Source organism: Tachypleus tridentatus, chromosome 3 (assembly GCF_004210375.1).
Source record: "Tachypleus tridentatus isolate NWPU-2018 chromosome 3, ASM421037v1, whole genome shotgun sequence".
Lineage (NCBI taxonomy): Eukaryota > Metazoa > Arthropoda > Merostomata > Xiphosura > Limulidae > Tachypleus > Tachypleus tridentatus.
Window position 1 is genome coordinate 91,269,903 of NC_134827.1, and position 17,135 is coordinate 91,287,037.

The following is a 17,135-nucleotide window of genomic DNA, read 5'->3' on the forward strand; positions in this document are numbered from 1 at the left end:
GCCATGGCAATAAAAAGAAATCAAAGAAATACAAATCACATTCTATTCTTTATTTATGAACTTTATGGCCACTAGTTTTAAAGTATGAAGTTATTGTACCTTCACAGGCATTGTTCTTGGAATTTCTCTTAAGATAAGGACACAGCGTTTGTAGTTTGGGCGAACTCTTTCTCCAGCTTGATCAACTTGTACATTGGGAGATTCTGATACAGAATAAATTGTAGATTTGTGTTAAAATGGTTATAGGAAATAGAATAAATAACCTACGATTCAATCCTAGAAAGATGCCCTATAAAAGTAACTAAGCCTGCCAAGTTACATACTAAAACTAGAATATCTTTTCAAAATTATAAATTATAAAACTACAAACAAAGAAGGAAAAAGGAAATAACTTAAACTGTAAATCTGACAGATTTTCAAAAGTTATCATAATGTCTATCCCTTCATTTTCTCTTTTGATCACGGTATTCATGCATGTATCTGGAAACTAACACTATATATTAAAATTTAGAAAAATAAAAATTGCATTGAGATATAAAATGTAAATGTAATAAATAACAGTAATATCATAGAAGTATAAAAAAAGGTAAATTTGCTGTCAAATACACTCAATAAATTTCCTTTTGAACACAGCCATCGGTCTTTGAACCTGTACCAGACATTACAATTAAGACAAAATACAGATACAAAACACTTCAGTTTTCTGGAATTGCAGCCTCCAAGGAAAAACACTCAAACTACATCAATTTGAATTAAGGTCAACAGCTAAAGATAAAAATGTATTAGTTGATCATTACTTAATGTAAAAAAAGAAAAACCAACCAAGAATGAATTATTCACTGACTGCTTAAGTTAATATCACACATTACATTAAATTCCCTTTATTTAGGGTACCTTTCATAAAATTTAAATTTGTGCTGAAAAGTTGGCAACGATAGCCATTTATCTGTACTATTCTTTTGAAAACTTGAGCTAGTTGGTTGGTTTTGTTTGGCATTTATTGGTGCAAAGTAATTAGGCTATCTACACCAAACATGCAGAAAAAAGGTACAAGTATTATAAAAGGTAGAAAAAAATCAAGTTAAACCAATACAGACCAAAAATCAGATAAAGATTTAAAACAAGCAAGTTGGACAGTGTCCCCATCGTCAATGACACTGTTCAACATCAAGGATAAACTCTTAAAAACTAAATCTAAAATGGTGCCTTCAGTGAGATATTGGGACTTGAGTGTCACAAAAGCCACACATTGGTGGATCAGTCCCAGATAAAAAAAAAAAGACGAGTTAAAAACTGATAATGTGTAGCCTACTTAGGACAACTTCCTCCTCCTTACTCTTAGAGATACAAAACAGTGAAAGAACAGAAAGTTTGATATGGAAAACATTACAATGTTGCTCACCCCACAGACTGCCAACTAGCAGGAAGTCGAACCTTCAATACAGAATGAGATGGACATAGCTGTGAAAGCACCAAAGCAGACAGACTTTGCCATGGTGTCAGTTCAAATGTTCCTGCAAATAGCAATGTAGCCAGGTATCCAGAAAAATTAGACAAACAGAAGATAGAGAAAAATGGACCAGTCTTTGTTGAATATTGATGATAACAGGGCAAGAACTTTTACTAAGTGATTCAGGTGCCAGAAAAGAACTAAGAGTTGGTATAAATGGTACAATCTGTGTACTGGATAGCTTCTACATGATCCAGGACAAGAGAAATGGTATGCTAATTGGCAGTAAATACAGAAACTGTAGAAAGGATTCTGTGAGCAAACACCAAGTCACAACAAACCATAGCAAATCCCAGAGTCACCTGATTTCAAACCAATTGTATAAAATGAAACAGAAGGGTAGTTTGAAGAATGTTCAACAAAGAGAAGATGGCACTTCAGACAGGGAGTATTTGTTTTCCTCAGATGACTTAAAGAAATGTCATAGGTGGGGACAGTGATAAGCCATGATGGGATGGGCTGATCAATAAAGAGCAATGTTATCCAATGACAAACCCAATTCAGACAGCTACATCCAATAGTGAAAAGGAAGGGTATGTACAAATTCTATACCAAAGAAGTGCAGAAAGCCCCCATGCAGAGTCAAAGCCCCACACAACAAATGACTTAGAGCATCTTAAAGGGCATCATTCTGGCAAACCATAGACCAGACCCAGTCCAGTTTGAAGCAAATGAGGGCACAATAGATTCAGAGCATGGAAACCTGATCTGTTCCCCAAGAGGTGGAAAAGAGATCAGAAGATTTTCAGTGCCTTGACACCTGACACATAGCAATTTACTGCAAGAAATGAAAGGCAGCATACAGTCAAAGATTAGCCTCAATAACTTTGCCTCAGGGACCACAGAAAGAACACCACCAAAACTGAATTCAGGATCAGGATGTAAACATCCTTTACAGTAAAAGTATATGCAAATAGGTTTGGAGAAAAAAAATAACTTTGTTGTGGTCCACTTCAAGTGATTGAGGATAATCTGAAGCTACCGCTCAAGAGTCTTATGTTAAATGGCCAACACAAGATGCAGAAGTGACTGACATGGAGCCCATTTGCAACAGTAAGAAGTTTTGTAACAATTGCATTAATGTTGATATTAAAAAGTGACACTTAAAACACAGACCTGAGGAACTCCAAGTTCCTGGGAAAAAGAACAGAAAAGTGTGAAACCCACACACTTGGAATTTCCTGACCAGTAAAAAATTCCAGATGAAAATGGGTAAATAGCCACATAACCTGTATGAAAGAAAGTTCCACAAAATGCTACACCTCCACATAGTGTCATAAGCCTTCTCAAGATCAGAACATGGAAACAAAATGTTCTCAAGAAAGTTTTCCCTTATAAAACCCATACTGGGTGGTTGAGAAGAGGGTGTTTGAATTCAGGAACCAAACAAGACAAGCATTAACCATACTCTCCTAGACCTTACAGAGACAGCTATTCAAAGCGACTAGATATTTGGAAGGTATATTTGAATCCTTTCAGGCTTAGAAAAACAGAGGACAATAGCCCAGTAGCAAGTATCAGAAAAAAACATTCTCCTGCTAGATCTGGTTAAAAACAAACCAGAAAAATAACATGAAAGAGATGGTGCAGCATCTCATAAGTATCAGGACCAACCTGATTAAACACAAGCTCAAGTTACACCAATGCAAAGTGGAGAGCATAATCATAGAAACAACTGGTCTGAAAGGAAAGAGGTGATCACTCTTCCCCAAAACTTGACAGCCAAGAAGGTAAAGGACAAAACAGAAGTGCAGGACGTATGAGAAAAGTTTCACCACAATTATTGGAAATTGTTCTGGACATCAGCAACTTTCTGTCCATTGAAAAGCAAGATGGAAAGTATACTTCCCACTGACCTTCCAAATCTTGTCCCATAGGTTTTGTAACTGGTGGTAGTAAAGATGCTAGTTGTTAATTTAATCTAAAATTCCTTTTGGTTTTGGTGTTTAACCTGCCATGCACTGGCACAAGCCCATTGGAAAGCACTGCTCTTCAAAAGAGTAGGATACCTGCAAAAAAGTATCGAATGCATGCTTTTGTACCTTTTATACCTCCTGTCAGGCAGGACTCCACCATATATGAGGATACTGTGAAAACACATTGAGGACTTAAGTACAGAATGAAAAGCTGTCTACAATACAGCCATTCACTGCTACCACACAGTCATCTTCTATCAATGGCAGACAGGCAATGGCAGAATCAGTTCCAAAAGAGCAGTGAAAGAGTGCCAATTAGCTTGGTCCAAATTCCACCAAGGCATGTGAATCAGATAGCATCGACCATGTCCAATCTCCATCAAAACAATAAGAAAATTATCATTCTCCACAAGTCACTGTCAACCCTCCAAGAAAGTCGAGAGAAAAATGAAGGAAAGCAAATAGATCAATGGCAGTAAAAACTGACTGGGTGCATGAAGTACAAGAACCAGTATTTAACAGAAAAAGGTTGTGATCAGAGAGAACTACAAAACGACCCTTCCCATCAATATCAGTACCAGTACTACCCAAGAGTGGATTGTGTCCCAAATTTCCTAGGTATAAAAAGTCTCTCTAGGAGACAGGTAGGAAGAACCAGTGAAGATACAACCCAAAGAAACAGACTGACAGCCACAGGGTGTTTGTAGCTAAAAAGACAAAGTGTGCATGTTGTGGTTGACCAGCATTGCCCCTCCTCCATGCACTTGTCTATTACACAACCTGTCATTCTGATATAAAGAAAATTGTCAAAGGTGACTGTATCAGCAAGTTTCAGAAATGTTTCCTGGATGGAAAGACAAGATAAGAATAAATCAAAGACTCAATGTCATCCATGTTAGAATGGAAACCTTAACGTTTCTAAATTATCAAATTAGCCATTTTTACCTAGGTTGAATAAAACTGAGTGGTGAACCCTATGGTTCACAACCATACCATTTGTCTTTATTAGACAGAGGCCTGTCAACATTATCAATTCTGGCCTGGGCCAAGAGTGCAGGCCTCTGTCAGTAGATGGAGAGGAACTGAGGGTGTGAACAAATAATTGTTCTACATCTTGCAGCTAAAGAATATAAACCTAAGTAGATCCCAGAAGCTAGAGCCAAATGAAGTGGACCCAAACAGTCACTGGAAGGGATGGTTGGAAGAAAGACAGGAGTAGAAGCCAATTTGCTTAATTTCAGAGAGCAAAAGACTCTTCACATGGTTAGAAAACAACTCTGTTGGAGGCATAGGTCTGTCTACACTCCTGCTGTAACAGTGGAATATTGTGAGGCAGCATATGTTCAAGATGAAGTTGGGGACAATAACCACTGAGCCTCAAGATAAGAAAGTTATTTAACTGTTTTCAAATGCTACACCTCTTTTTCCTCCACCAACCTAGAACAAGAACAAAAGTAAGAAGGATAAGAACCACAACAGTTAACACAGTGCAGTTCCAGTTTGCATTCATGACATGATTTTTGCCACCACCCTGAATGCAAAGAACCATAACACAATGCTTTGAATATCCAAAACTGAAAACAAAGATTAGGAATGTATGACAACCTTACAGTTCAAATAACCTGCCTGGACAGAGACAGGTAGATGTGGTAGTGTAGACATCAAAATTAAGATACTGGCTGGCAGCATACTTTTATCCTTGTAAGTGGAAATACTGTACACAGCAGAAACATTTAGCTGGAGAAATAGCAAGGATCTCTGACTCAGGGATGTTTTTCAAATCCTTCTTAATCACTCCCTGGGAGGAATTCAGAGTAGCATTAGAAGTAACCTCAATGGGTATATCCCAGTGGCCTTGAAATTCAAATGGAGATCACTTTTATTTCAGGGTAGATGTTTCCACCAGGCTGTCCCCTAAATGTAGCTTCTTGATGGACTTTGGAGAGCTAGCAAACCCCTGTAATCCCTTTTAAATGAAAGAGAGACACTTGCCAAAAGGATTTGTTTGACAAAGTGAAGAATTAAAACTCTTGAGATAGGTTCTGAATGTGATGGTGATTTCGTAACTCACCTTGCACAACTGTGCAACTATTCTATATTAAAAAGCACTCACTTCTACAGTGCTCTTTTATTGTCTTCAAAAAGATAACAAATAACAGTGGCACCCAGCAACTACTCAGCAAAGCTGAATGCACTAATTTGCTGGATGAACTCATTGCATTGAAAATCAAATATTTGTCAAAAAAAGCATTAAGTTTACCTTGCCAAAAAAACAAAAATGGAATTTTTGTTATTGAAATAACATACTGAATGATAAGAACATTCATAAATAGCACAATAAAATATCCTATTGCATATATACCCACACACACACACACACACACACACACACACACACACACACACACATTACTGTCCAAAGGGTTTGGGTTGGTTGCACATTGCATTTCCTCATCAATATTTTCAGGAAAATTACAGTTAAACTATTTCAATAGGTATCTGGTAGCATAATGATATTTTTCTATCTCACTGGTAACAACATGATGCTATATGAAACATTAAATTATCCAAATAAGTGGATTATAGAAACAAAGTTTACCCTATGGTCTAGATTTGTGCCAATATGCTAATACTTCTTAATGATTCAAAATGTCAATAACAACACACGAATATACTTGAGAAAACTTCTCTTGCAGTGAAGCTCAGATTAGCTGAAATTCTTGCACAATGCACAACTAAACAAACTAGCCAAATCTCTCTTATAGCATACAAGTTTGGGACTGCTCCTCTGCACCTTTTAAATGTTTAATTTTATTTTTACTAATTTATTATGTGGCAGCCAATGTGATAAATGTATTTGTGGATTATACATTAGTAGGTGATAGAGATGCTTAATTGGACTATTTAGTAATTGACAAATTATGACAAATAACAAATAACGTGACCCTTCAGTTAAAAACTTGAAGGTAGCATTTTGCAGATAAGAAACTGTCAACTACTACAATACTCAAGCAAAAATTAGTGACAACTAGTTTTGTTGTTAAAGATTTAACAGTATTGCCTCATTGGATTTAATTTTATCAACACTATCTGCCTGGGTTTCATTTACTGTGCATCATGAGGTTTTAGTAGCATATGTTTAAGATATTATTAACCTACTTTTTGTTTACATTTTACCAACTTGTATAGCATAAAATTGTAGCTAATGATTAGTGTCATAACAGTATGCAAGTTCTGAATTTTAAGGCAATATTTTAAAAAATTGCTTTATTCACTAGCCCTTTAGTAAGTAAAGAATTAAAAGTTACTCATTATAAAACCATCACTGCTCAGAGAAACCATAACTTTTCTTTATAGCCTTCAATTCTATTTGGTTACAGAACCATCAAATAGAAGATTAGAACCCTCTTGCCATACCTACCACTTACATCATCTCTTTCGGGATTTGTTAATTCTCTCATGTTTAATTCTACATTATCTACCCCTAACAGTGAGCCAGAGATTTTATCTATCAAATGATGTATTGTTTTACATTATGTTTTGAATAAAAAATTGTCAATTTCACTTTTGTACAAGCTTCACTCCCACAAGAAAGATAACTGGTAGCTACGATGAATTTGTAACAGCTCTTATTGCACAGTTAGAAAGCCAGAAAAGTTGTGAATTAGAGGAATTGTTTGCATTTTATACATTCTTTGGTGCATTATCTAATTAAATAAAAATTTTGTGCATTACTACTCTAGTATAACAAAACAGGTTTAAGTACCAACAGTTAACATAAAAAAGTACTTCATTCTTGTTTTGCCTTTTCTCTATTTGTTATGAAGTGACTGAAATGTAAAATTAGGGATCTCTTTAGATTAGTTATAGTAAGTAAAATATAAACATTTCACAAGTCATGCACATGAACAGCTTGTGGGTAACAATCAGTTAGCATAACATCTAACTATAAAGAAACTAGACTGAATAAAATCCTGGCATGAGCTTCAACAAGTTAGTTCATAAGATGTGGCTGATAGGTATTAATAATTACTTGATGTTGTAGTGATTTTTAGTTGTTTGAATATATATTACCATTTTAGAATTAAGTTCTTCATCCAATTCTTTTCTCAATTTACTTACTGAAATAATTTTAACCTAAATATATGTGGTATTGTTTAGACTAGAAAGAAGACAACAAGGATGATAACACCCACTGCCAAGTTATTTTTTCACTTTTATATACGACAGGTTCTAGAACACAACTAATCTATTAACTGAATTTAAATAATGGAGCCATCATTTAACTAATTAGCAAACACTGCTAATTTCTCATTTCCATTCTAACTACTGCATTATTATTTCTTTTACAGATGTACCCGTTTTTTCTTTAGCTGCCTGTGTTTTAGTTTTAAGAGCATTTACGCATTCATAACAATAACTCAAAATGTAATTCACAAGTATAATCAGGCTATGCCAAAACCATTTAAATCAATGTTAACACCACTTTTGTTAACAAGTTAATTTCCATGGGACACAGTATTGAAAAGTAATATTTTCTATTCACTCAAGATGTGAAACCTATAATAAATGTGTACTATATATTGTTGAGAAACTAACACTAAGCTTAACTATGTAAAAAACATCATTCACAACATTGTGAACATAACTTAAAAGAACACAAGATCTAATCATCATTTGATGGAATATACTGAAATATAAACCTATTATTATTGTGTAAAGAAAAGTATATTATGTAACACTACAGTGAATTATACACAACTTTCACCAACTTTCTAATTTTATGTTTGCCAAAATGAACATTTCTCGAAAACATTTGTTCAAAATCTGAAATTCTATACATGTACTTTAGCAAAAAAAGCACTGTAAACTTATACATTTAAAATGCTATTAATATATAATAATTTCCTTTAAGTTGAAACATTTTTCATCACTATTATAAACAAAAAAGCATTTAGCTAGTTTGGAAAACAATTTATTATATGAAACAAATGAATCAACTTACCTCTCAAAACATCAGTAATTAAGTTTAAATCATTGGTTAGTCGCCTAATCTGGTTGAAATTTGCTACAGTAGATATGGGAACAAACTGATCACTATCCATCTGAGAAAGGAGGTAAGTATCACTGGCTAGGTTTTCTCTGAAGATAAATAAATAAAACATAGCACTCACTTCAAAAAAGGGTACAATGTTTAACCTGCTATCTTTTCTTGAAGTAAAAAAAAAATTAATACTCTTCAGAAAAATCAAGCAGGCAAGCAATTTCACAGCAAAACAAAATTAACCATCTTTGAAACTAATATCGTTGATTAAACATATACCTCTTCCTATAAAAATAACAAAAGTACGGTTTCAGAGATGCATGTAAAAGTGAATTTTGAGCAGAACAATAAAAATAGTTTTCTCAATAAAATCCCTAATGTAGCACAAATACAGAGAACTTTGAATTAGTTTCAACAAAGGTTTCTTGAGCATTTTGTTACACATGTTAGTAGAATATTTACAAATATTTCTGTAGTAAAACTTGTAAATCACAATAGTATTGTACATCAAGTTGTTAGTGTTCACTTTCTCCTATCATATCTTCCACATACAGAACTTTTGTTTCATGCTAGACATTTAAGTCAATTCCTTTACAAACTAACCTATATAAAGATTACCAATCATAAGTTCTCAAAGGTATTTTATCTCATTAACTGAATAAAACCTAAGCACATGAGACTTAAAAACACATTAAAACTAAAGCAATGAAATGAAAGCTTTTACATACTCTATATATGAAACTGAAAACCATCTACTTTTATTACCACTGATCTGACTTACTAAATTAGATGCCCAGTTAAAAAAATTAGTTCCCCAATAGGTTGACTGGCATATGGAAACCAATGCTATTAGCTGTAGTAAATCATCACATTTAAAAGGGTTATTTATAATTTTCTAAAAAAATAAGACATTTAACCTTTGACTTTGCTTCAAGGATAATTATGCAGAGAAAGCCTTGTAGGAACAAATTTTGTTGTCCACCTGTTAAGGCTTGATTATTTTACTTAATTTCATTTGAAATGCATTCAAAAGATCCTTCCTATATTGCACCAAGTTATACCATTTTAACCTAAGAATGTCTCAGATTCACAGAAAAATCTTGAATTGTTTAGCCATTTCATAACTTTTAAGAACAATGAGGACTTTTCAATTTGAATCCAAAATTAAACTATCCATTTATACCTAATATATTGTTACTTAACATAATGAACTAAAGGAAAAAGAACATATTTATCATTTTGATCATATCTAATACATTTGTTTCTCTAGACTAAACCTGAAAACAAAAATTTTGTATTTTGCATTTTATTTTAAAGTAAAAAACAGCTAGTGAAAGGATATAGAAAATATTTATATCACTTGATTGTATTTGTAACACTTCTGCCTCTAAACTTTAAAGTATTTAGCCATCAAATATCAATGTGGTTTGACAATGAAAGGATGTTAAAATAAAATTTAATGGATATAGTTTATGTAAGAAAATTAATTATAATCTAAACAAATCTTTAAATTGATCTTCTAAAAGTTAAAAATAGGTTTCTTTACTTGTAGTTAAGAACAAAAGTACATGGTGGGCTATCAGTGCTGTACCAACAGAGATTAGCAAAACTTGGTTTCTAGCATTATAAAAAAATCTGCAGACTAACAACTGTGCCACTAAGGAAACTTAGCAGTATTAATATAACAAAATTAGAACTCTTACAATAATAAACCAGGCTATAAGATTAAAATAAAATTAGAAACAACTTCTACACTTTTTTTTCCCTTATGTATTTTGTTTTATGATTTCTCTCTCAAGAGCACATGAAGGTATGAAATAAAGAATAATATACAATAAAACTATAAACACAATTTTGATATAAGTGAACTTTTGTTCATGTACGTTTTTAACCTACAAAATCTTGACTTACTTTTATGCCATTCATTATAAGTGGCATCCATGTACATAACACAAACTTCTGTTATACAGGGTGTTCGGAAAGTCACTGTGCACTTACATATGTATTAACAGACATGTTTTAATATAGAATACAGGAGGTAAATATGAATGACAATTATAAACAATGTTGAAAGTGACCCCCGTTGACATCAATACAGGCCTGGATCCTTCTTATTTTGTTTCTAAACACTGCTATCATTTGCTGGCTTGAAATAAACTAAATAAAATATGAATACAAAACTGCAGTGACTTTCCGACCACCCTGTAGTTCACTCGGTTTAAGAAACTAAAACTAAACGAGTTAAGGGATTCATTTTCTAAGATACCTAAGAAACTTTAGCAGTAATTAGTGGAATTAACTAAATGTGTTTTTGTGACTCATTACTGGGCACTATGTAACAAGAAAGTTTAAGAGATTAAATGTCTTTAAAAGACAAGGGAACTCCTTATATAATCAAAGTAGTTCTGTATAAAAATTAAAAAACTGGTCATGAATATAATGATTTAATAGAAGTGTTTCTGTAAGTTGCTAAATGCCTACAAGTAATTAATACAACCTTCTACCAAATATTGGAGTATTGCCTTTTCAGTAAAGAAAATGTACAGTAATTAACAGGGACAAAATTCAACCACTCTTCAATTTGATTTAATACCTGTTTACTTCAATCTAATCAAAAATAACTTAGGTGTAAAAAATGTTACAACCAAAAAAGGATTAATCAAGTAATTTAAAGGAATGAAATCAAAACTGGCAGCCAAAGATGTAGCCACACAGATTTATGAGAATGTTGCAGCAAATATTCATTAATTAATTAAATTAGGCCATATATTTTACCTATCATTATGCTCAAAAGTTCAATAACATTGGCCTGGCTAACTACTGAATGAATACTTGCTGTAAAATTCCTATCAATGCTACAAATATAGCTACCAGGTTTGCTACTAATTTTGGCTTCATTTTTTTAAGTTATACACTCGATCTTTTCTTGGTCACATTTTTTCACACCTCAGGTGGTTTTGTTTTTAAGATACGTTTTTCTCAATACAAACCAAAAACCATACCAAATAAGAAAGTAATAACTGATAGTAACCAGCATAAACTTTAGGATCACACCCTATTAGTTGAAACAAACCTTTACACAACTAACCAGATTTTTAAAACTATGTAGTAGTTTTACTCTAAAATGTTATCAGTTTTATTTATACTAACACCATAAAACTTAGATTAACAGTTTCTCGTTGGCATCCTCATGCACTTTGATACATTAGTATCAAGTATTATTTGTGCTAATTACTCAAGCTAATATGACTCCAGATGATATTTAAGATAATTTCATAAAACTTAAACTTGTACTGAAAAGGTAGCTATGATAACTGTCCTTACATTTGACTTTTGATAACTTGATATAAACTGTTAATCTAGTTTGTTTGGCCCAACCAATACTTTTGTACCTGCACATACTTTCACCTTATTATAGTTTTGCTGCTCTAAATCAACAGTCTTTGCTCTAATTTACAAAAAACTAAGGATAGTGAAAAATGTTACTCACTCATGTATGCAATAAATGCATCAATTTTGAGGGGTTTTTTTTTGTTCTTGTATAACTGTACATATATTTATATTTATACTAAAATGAGATTCCTATTTGCAGGTTGTAAAGATCAGTGTACCAAACTTGAAAATATCCATACAAGTATTTTTATAATAGTATTTTAATATAAATCACAGTTGTACAGTCTGCTGAAGGCACACTAATTCATGTAAAGATTATATTCCAGTATCACGTTTTTAATATACGTTTACAGAAATATATTGTCGTAGGGCTACAAATAAGCTTAATACAACATGATGGATATGGCCTTCATATCTAAAATATTATTCAAAATTCAGGAAATAATCAGATTCATAAAAGTATAGACTTGACTCAGTCAAAATCAAGAACAACAGTAAATAAGTTTAATTTCAATGCTGTTGATAGTGAGTTTGCCTTAATGAAGGCATGTGAAGCTAAAATGTCAGCTTCTATTTAGATGCAGTTTATTGAAAGTAAATTTAACCCTATTGGCAAAATTTGAATATTAGAAACAAAATTGTTTTTGGTAATTAAATGGTCTTCACAATCATCTTTTTTTGAAAATCTAAATGAAGGTGGACAACAAACCTTTGCAACATCAGGAAATAATTTTATATAGTACTATTTCTCTATATGACTTTTCTCTAACATCTTTCTCAACACAATGACTCTCCATACAATGCACAAAATTTGCAAAAACAATTACAAATCTTACTTTAACCTTAAATTTGTGGTAATAAACCAAGGTCCAATATTTTGTTTTTTTAACTGAGTATCCTATTAACATTCTTTGTCTTTTGACCAATATTTTCCCATTTTCTACCAAAACATCATTTGCTTTTTCTGTGCTATTTCCTTTCATGGTGGATCTCAAAAATGAAAACTTGTATTGTTCCCTTTACTAAAATATTTTGCAGTTATATAGCATATTTTAATCTATCACAGCTTTTATTCTCATCTGGTTATTGTTTGTACTGAAATAGCTGTTTAACAGCCAGGTTTACAATAAAAAATTAAAACAAAAATGCCCCTTTTCAAATTAGTTTGGAAGATGTGTCAAAACCAGCATCAGTTTGTGGCTTTTTTTTAACTCTTTAAACCAAAACCTAAATTTTACAGCAATCAAAAGTATAAATTCAATACTAATTGCTTTCATATGGAAATTTATCCTACATTTTAGGGACTTTGGACTGTACATTGAAAATTCAGGAGTTAAAGAACAGTGAAAATATTGCAATAAATATAATTTATATAAAGAAATAAAACAGTTATACTAAAACATATCTGTATGATAATGCTGGAAACATTAGTTTTCTTACCTTGAAAAATAAAATTCTAATTGTTGCTTAAGCATGGTCCTCAAAGAAACAGAAAAGGAATTATCGACCATTTCATTTTCTCCTGCAATGTTAAGCATTCCAATTAGAGAATTTTATGAATATATTTTTTAAAAAGATTGTTTAATCTTAGCTTATCTTCACAAAAAATAGCTATTTGAAAAACACTAAGTATTAACATTTTAAACTAAACAAAAATAGTAACTAACCACCATTTAATAACAAAATTTAGTTTAGTTGCAGTGATCAAAAGAAAAAATTAAAAGTTACTATAATTATAATATCTATAATACAAAAGACATTCTAATTAAATCATCTTTTTTTCTGTTCAATACTAGTTCCAGACTACATTTGAACCCCTCTGGTGACAAAAGTTTAATTTTAAATTTGAAAAGACAATCCAACCACTCATTTAATACTCATCATAGCATAAATGATCAAGACAATGAAAAGTTAAATACTTTTTAAAAAAAAAAAAAGATACAGAATATATTCAAAGAAATATGTAGGCTCTAACAGTTGCTTATTAACTGTGAAAGATTCCAAGTCCAGGGATTTCCAAACTTTTACACTTTACAGTTCAATCTTAGTTTCAAAGTTTTTTTTTCTTTTTGAAAACCTACATTTTATTTTCAGACACTAGTACTTACCACTATAAACAATTATGTTTACTAGCATAAATATAAAATTGACAGCTCTTTAGCCACAGCACACCAAGTAAAAAATTTTAGCTCATGCTCCTTTCACTTTTCACTAATTTGAGATCTAATTACAACTTGGAGTCAGGAAGTCAAATCTTTGATCCATTTGATCTTCTCAAAGATCTCATATATTAATTTTCTGTAATCATGCCTAAAAGAATTTCAATTTGAGAATAGGCTGGTAGAGATCCTTGTGAGTAATAAATTAGAATCAGGTATACTTATGCCCCACATGTGGTACTGATCAAACAACAATAGTTGATAAAAAAAAGGAAAAAAAGATCTTGTTAATTTATTCTAAACATGCCCAAAAGAAGTGCCATGGTTCTTAAGAATTCCTTTTTGTTTAATTTTACACTGGAAAAAAAAAAATGTTTCTCTTCAAACAAAAATATTAAATGTTTGTCAATCCTCTCCAGTTTTAATTTCAGCTTTTCCATTTATAATTATTTAATCCATCATTTCTGGCTGCTGTTTATTCTTTTTATGCTTTAAAATGTTTTCCCAAATCTATCAGCTCTGGCTAATTTTATGTTTGAAGAATTATTTCTAAATTTCTGTAGAAATTGACAATTATTGTTATTCATGAACATTCTGTCAACTGAAAAATTGTATGAACTCTTATGGAAGTGCATCATAGACTACAAGTAAGGTATCCATCAAAATTCAATAGCACTGATAAAACCTTGAAATTTCGTTTAATTGTTTTCCTTGTTTTTGAACAATTCACTGGCTCTTATGTGCCTGTTGATAATGAACTTAAGCACACTGGTCAATTTAACACAAGTAAATCACCTCTGAAGAAAGTAATAGGATCTCATGTATAAAATTCACTTTACAACACTCAAGCCTACTGACATCTTTATTGTGCTGAGCTTTTGCATACAGGGGGTTAGAGTTCCTTTGTAGCAACAAGAGATGACACCACCCTTGTATTTTCAGTGCAATTGTGTTTTAATTTGTTGGTTTCTTTTACAAAAGTAAGAGAACTGAAATAAAAAAGATTTTGTTTGTGCAATTTCTCAGGCCAAACTAATGATTTATTTGGTAGCTCAAAGTTCAACTGCATGTAGTTATACTATTATTGTCCAGGCTAATACATTCAGTCACACTGTCAATAAGGAACTAAATCAGCACTATAAAACAATAATAAACTTAATATAAAACATTACAACAGAACTAAAACTAAATTTTTCCATTATCAGTCTTAGTTGTAAACATTAAGCCATAATGGATAATGTGTGTTATCACAGCACCAAAAATGCACTGGGGATATTCCATCTACCAGATGCTAATGTTAAACTAGCCAGCAGCTATTGAAAATTACTTAAGGTTACGAGTTGAATGCTTACACTCACGATATGTGAACTCTTACTCCCTTCAGTTTGCAGCTAGTTGTGAGAAGGCAGCTACCCTTAATATTTTCACAAAGTAGAAATATTGCCCTAAAACATCTTCAGGGTATAAATCTCAAACTGCCTTTTATTTACAAAATAATGTTAAACAAAACTAAACACCATATTATAATAGTTCTTAAACTCCCAACTTATTCCTTTGTGTTTCAAGTACAACCCAGCTGAGCTAAACCCAGCTAACTGAAATTAATCTAAATATAAACATTTTATAAAGTTAAAAGCCATTAATTACCCAAGGTTTTCCTTAAGTAACTAAGTTCTCCAGAAGATAGTTTTCATAGTCAAGAATTTATTTTCTAATAAATTAATGTTATAAAAGCATGTACAAAATATTTCTATATGCCAATCCTTATAACCATTAACTTTCAATTTATTTATGAATAATTTAACATTATCCTTAACCCTTTCGGTGAGGTTGGCGACCTCAGTCGACTTGAAGGCTCAGCGCAACAGGAGACCTTCCTTTATTCCTGTTATTCTTATGTATTGAATTTAACATATTTAGTATTGGGTACAATCACTGAATATTTCAGGGACTTTTGTTGAGTTATTGCAGAGATACGCTTTTAGTACTGATACTGTAATTAGTTGAAGTATCAAACATATATTCAGCACCATGCCAAACATTAAAAGTTGTTATTCAGCACCAACAGGGTTAAAGATTCTTGCAAATTATTAAACAACTTTTTAGTTGAAATATAATACCTCCTAACAGTATAAAATGGAACACTTAGGGGTGGGATAAATTAATAATGGAAAAATTAAAATCCTTTTTATCAAAACTAAATTTAAATCTAGGTAATCATGATTATTATTGCTTTTCAGTTTCAAATTATTTGAGAAATTACACTAAGAATAATTTTCAAATTGTTGATGAAGATTAAATTATGTAATAAATATGGACAAAAAATCAGGATTTAATACTTGTTTCAAAAATAACTTCATAGAAGATAGAGATTGGCCATTTATGGTCTATTCAGCTACAGATGTGAGAATTGGGTAATAACTAAAGAAGTTATGGAAAAGTTACATGCCACAAGAGTATGGCTTTGAAGAATGCTGAGGATAACATTAGATACAAATGAAAAAGTCCTAGAAAGAGCAAAACTAAAACTCTTATAAAAAAAAAAACATCAGAAAAACTTAAAATTCCTAGAGTATATCATCCAAAAAGAAGGCTCAGAATTCAGATACTAAGAGAAAATAACAAATGAAAAACAGACAGAAGAAAGCAAAGAATGAATACATTACAAGCCTGGGAAAGTGGACTGACAACCCAGCACTAAAAGACTGACATCATCCACTTAGCTCCAGACAAGTAAAGATGGAAAGCAATGCCCCAATGTCTTTTCATAAAGATGGTGCAAGAAAGAAAAATTACAAATTCCATCTTTAAATGACAAAAAACTTAGTTTTAAAACTAACATTCAATGCAACAAAACCAAGAACTTTGTAGTTTCTTCTGATACAAAGGGTAATTATTATCTCAGCTGTAAAAAACAGGACATATCAAATGTACAAAAAATGAGTTCCTGTAATGTGTAAAAGATGTCTTGTGAGCTATAACAAAAACCTGCTAGAAATTATTTTGGGACATTCAGAAAGGTACCGAGAACAAACTCAGTTATGTATCATTACAGCAGTTGACCAAAACTGAGGAACTTTCAACTGAGTAGATGCTGAAATTATTAGTTACTT

The 17,135-nt window shown here is 31.9% G+C and overlaps 1 protein-coding gene across 13 annotated transcripts in view; it reads right to left on the minus strand.

Annotated features, from left to right (window-relative positions):
• LOC143247458 (uncharacterized) overlaps window positions 1–17,135 on the minus strand; it is a 136,110-nt gene that overhangs the window by 88,271 nt on the left and 30,704 nt on the right. For 11 of the 13 annotated variants that reach the window (XM_076495608.1, XM_076495606.1, XM_076495602.1 and 8 more), the window contains 3 exons: window positions 13,304–13,385; window positions 8,432–8,568; window positions 100–203 (listed from right to left, as the gene is read on the minus strand). In XM_076495608.1, coding sequence (XP_076351723.1) covers window positions 100–203; window positions 8,432–8,568; window positions 13,304–13,385 — 323 coding nt within the window. The remainder of the gene's footprint in view (window positions 1–99; window positions 204–8,431; window positions 8,569–13,303; window positions 13,386–17,135) is intronic. The other 2 variants (XM_076495610.1, XM_076495607.1) reach the window with 1 other exon arrangement.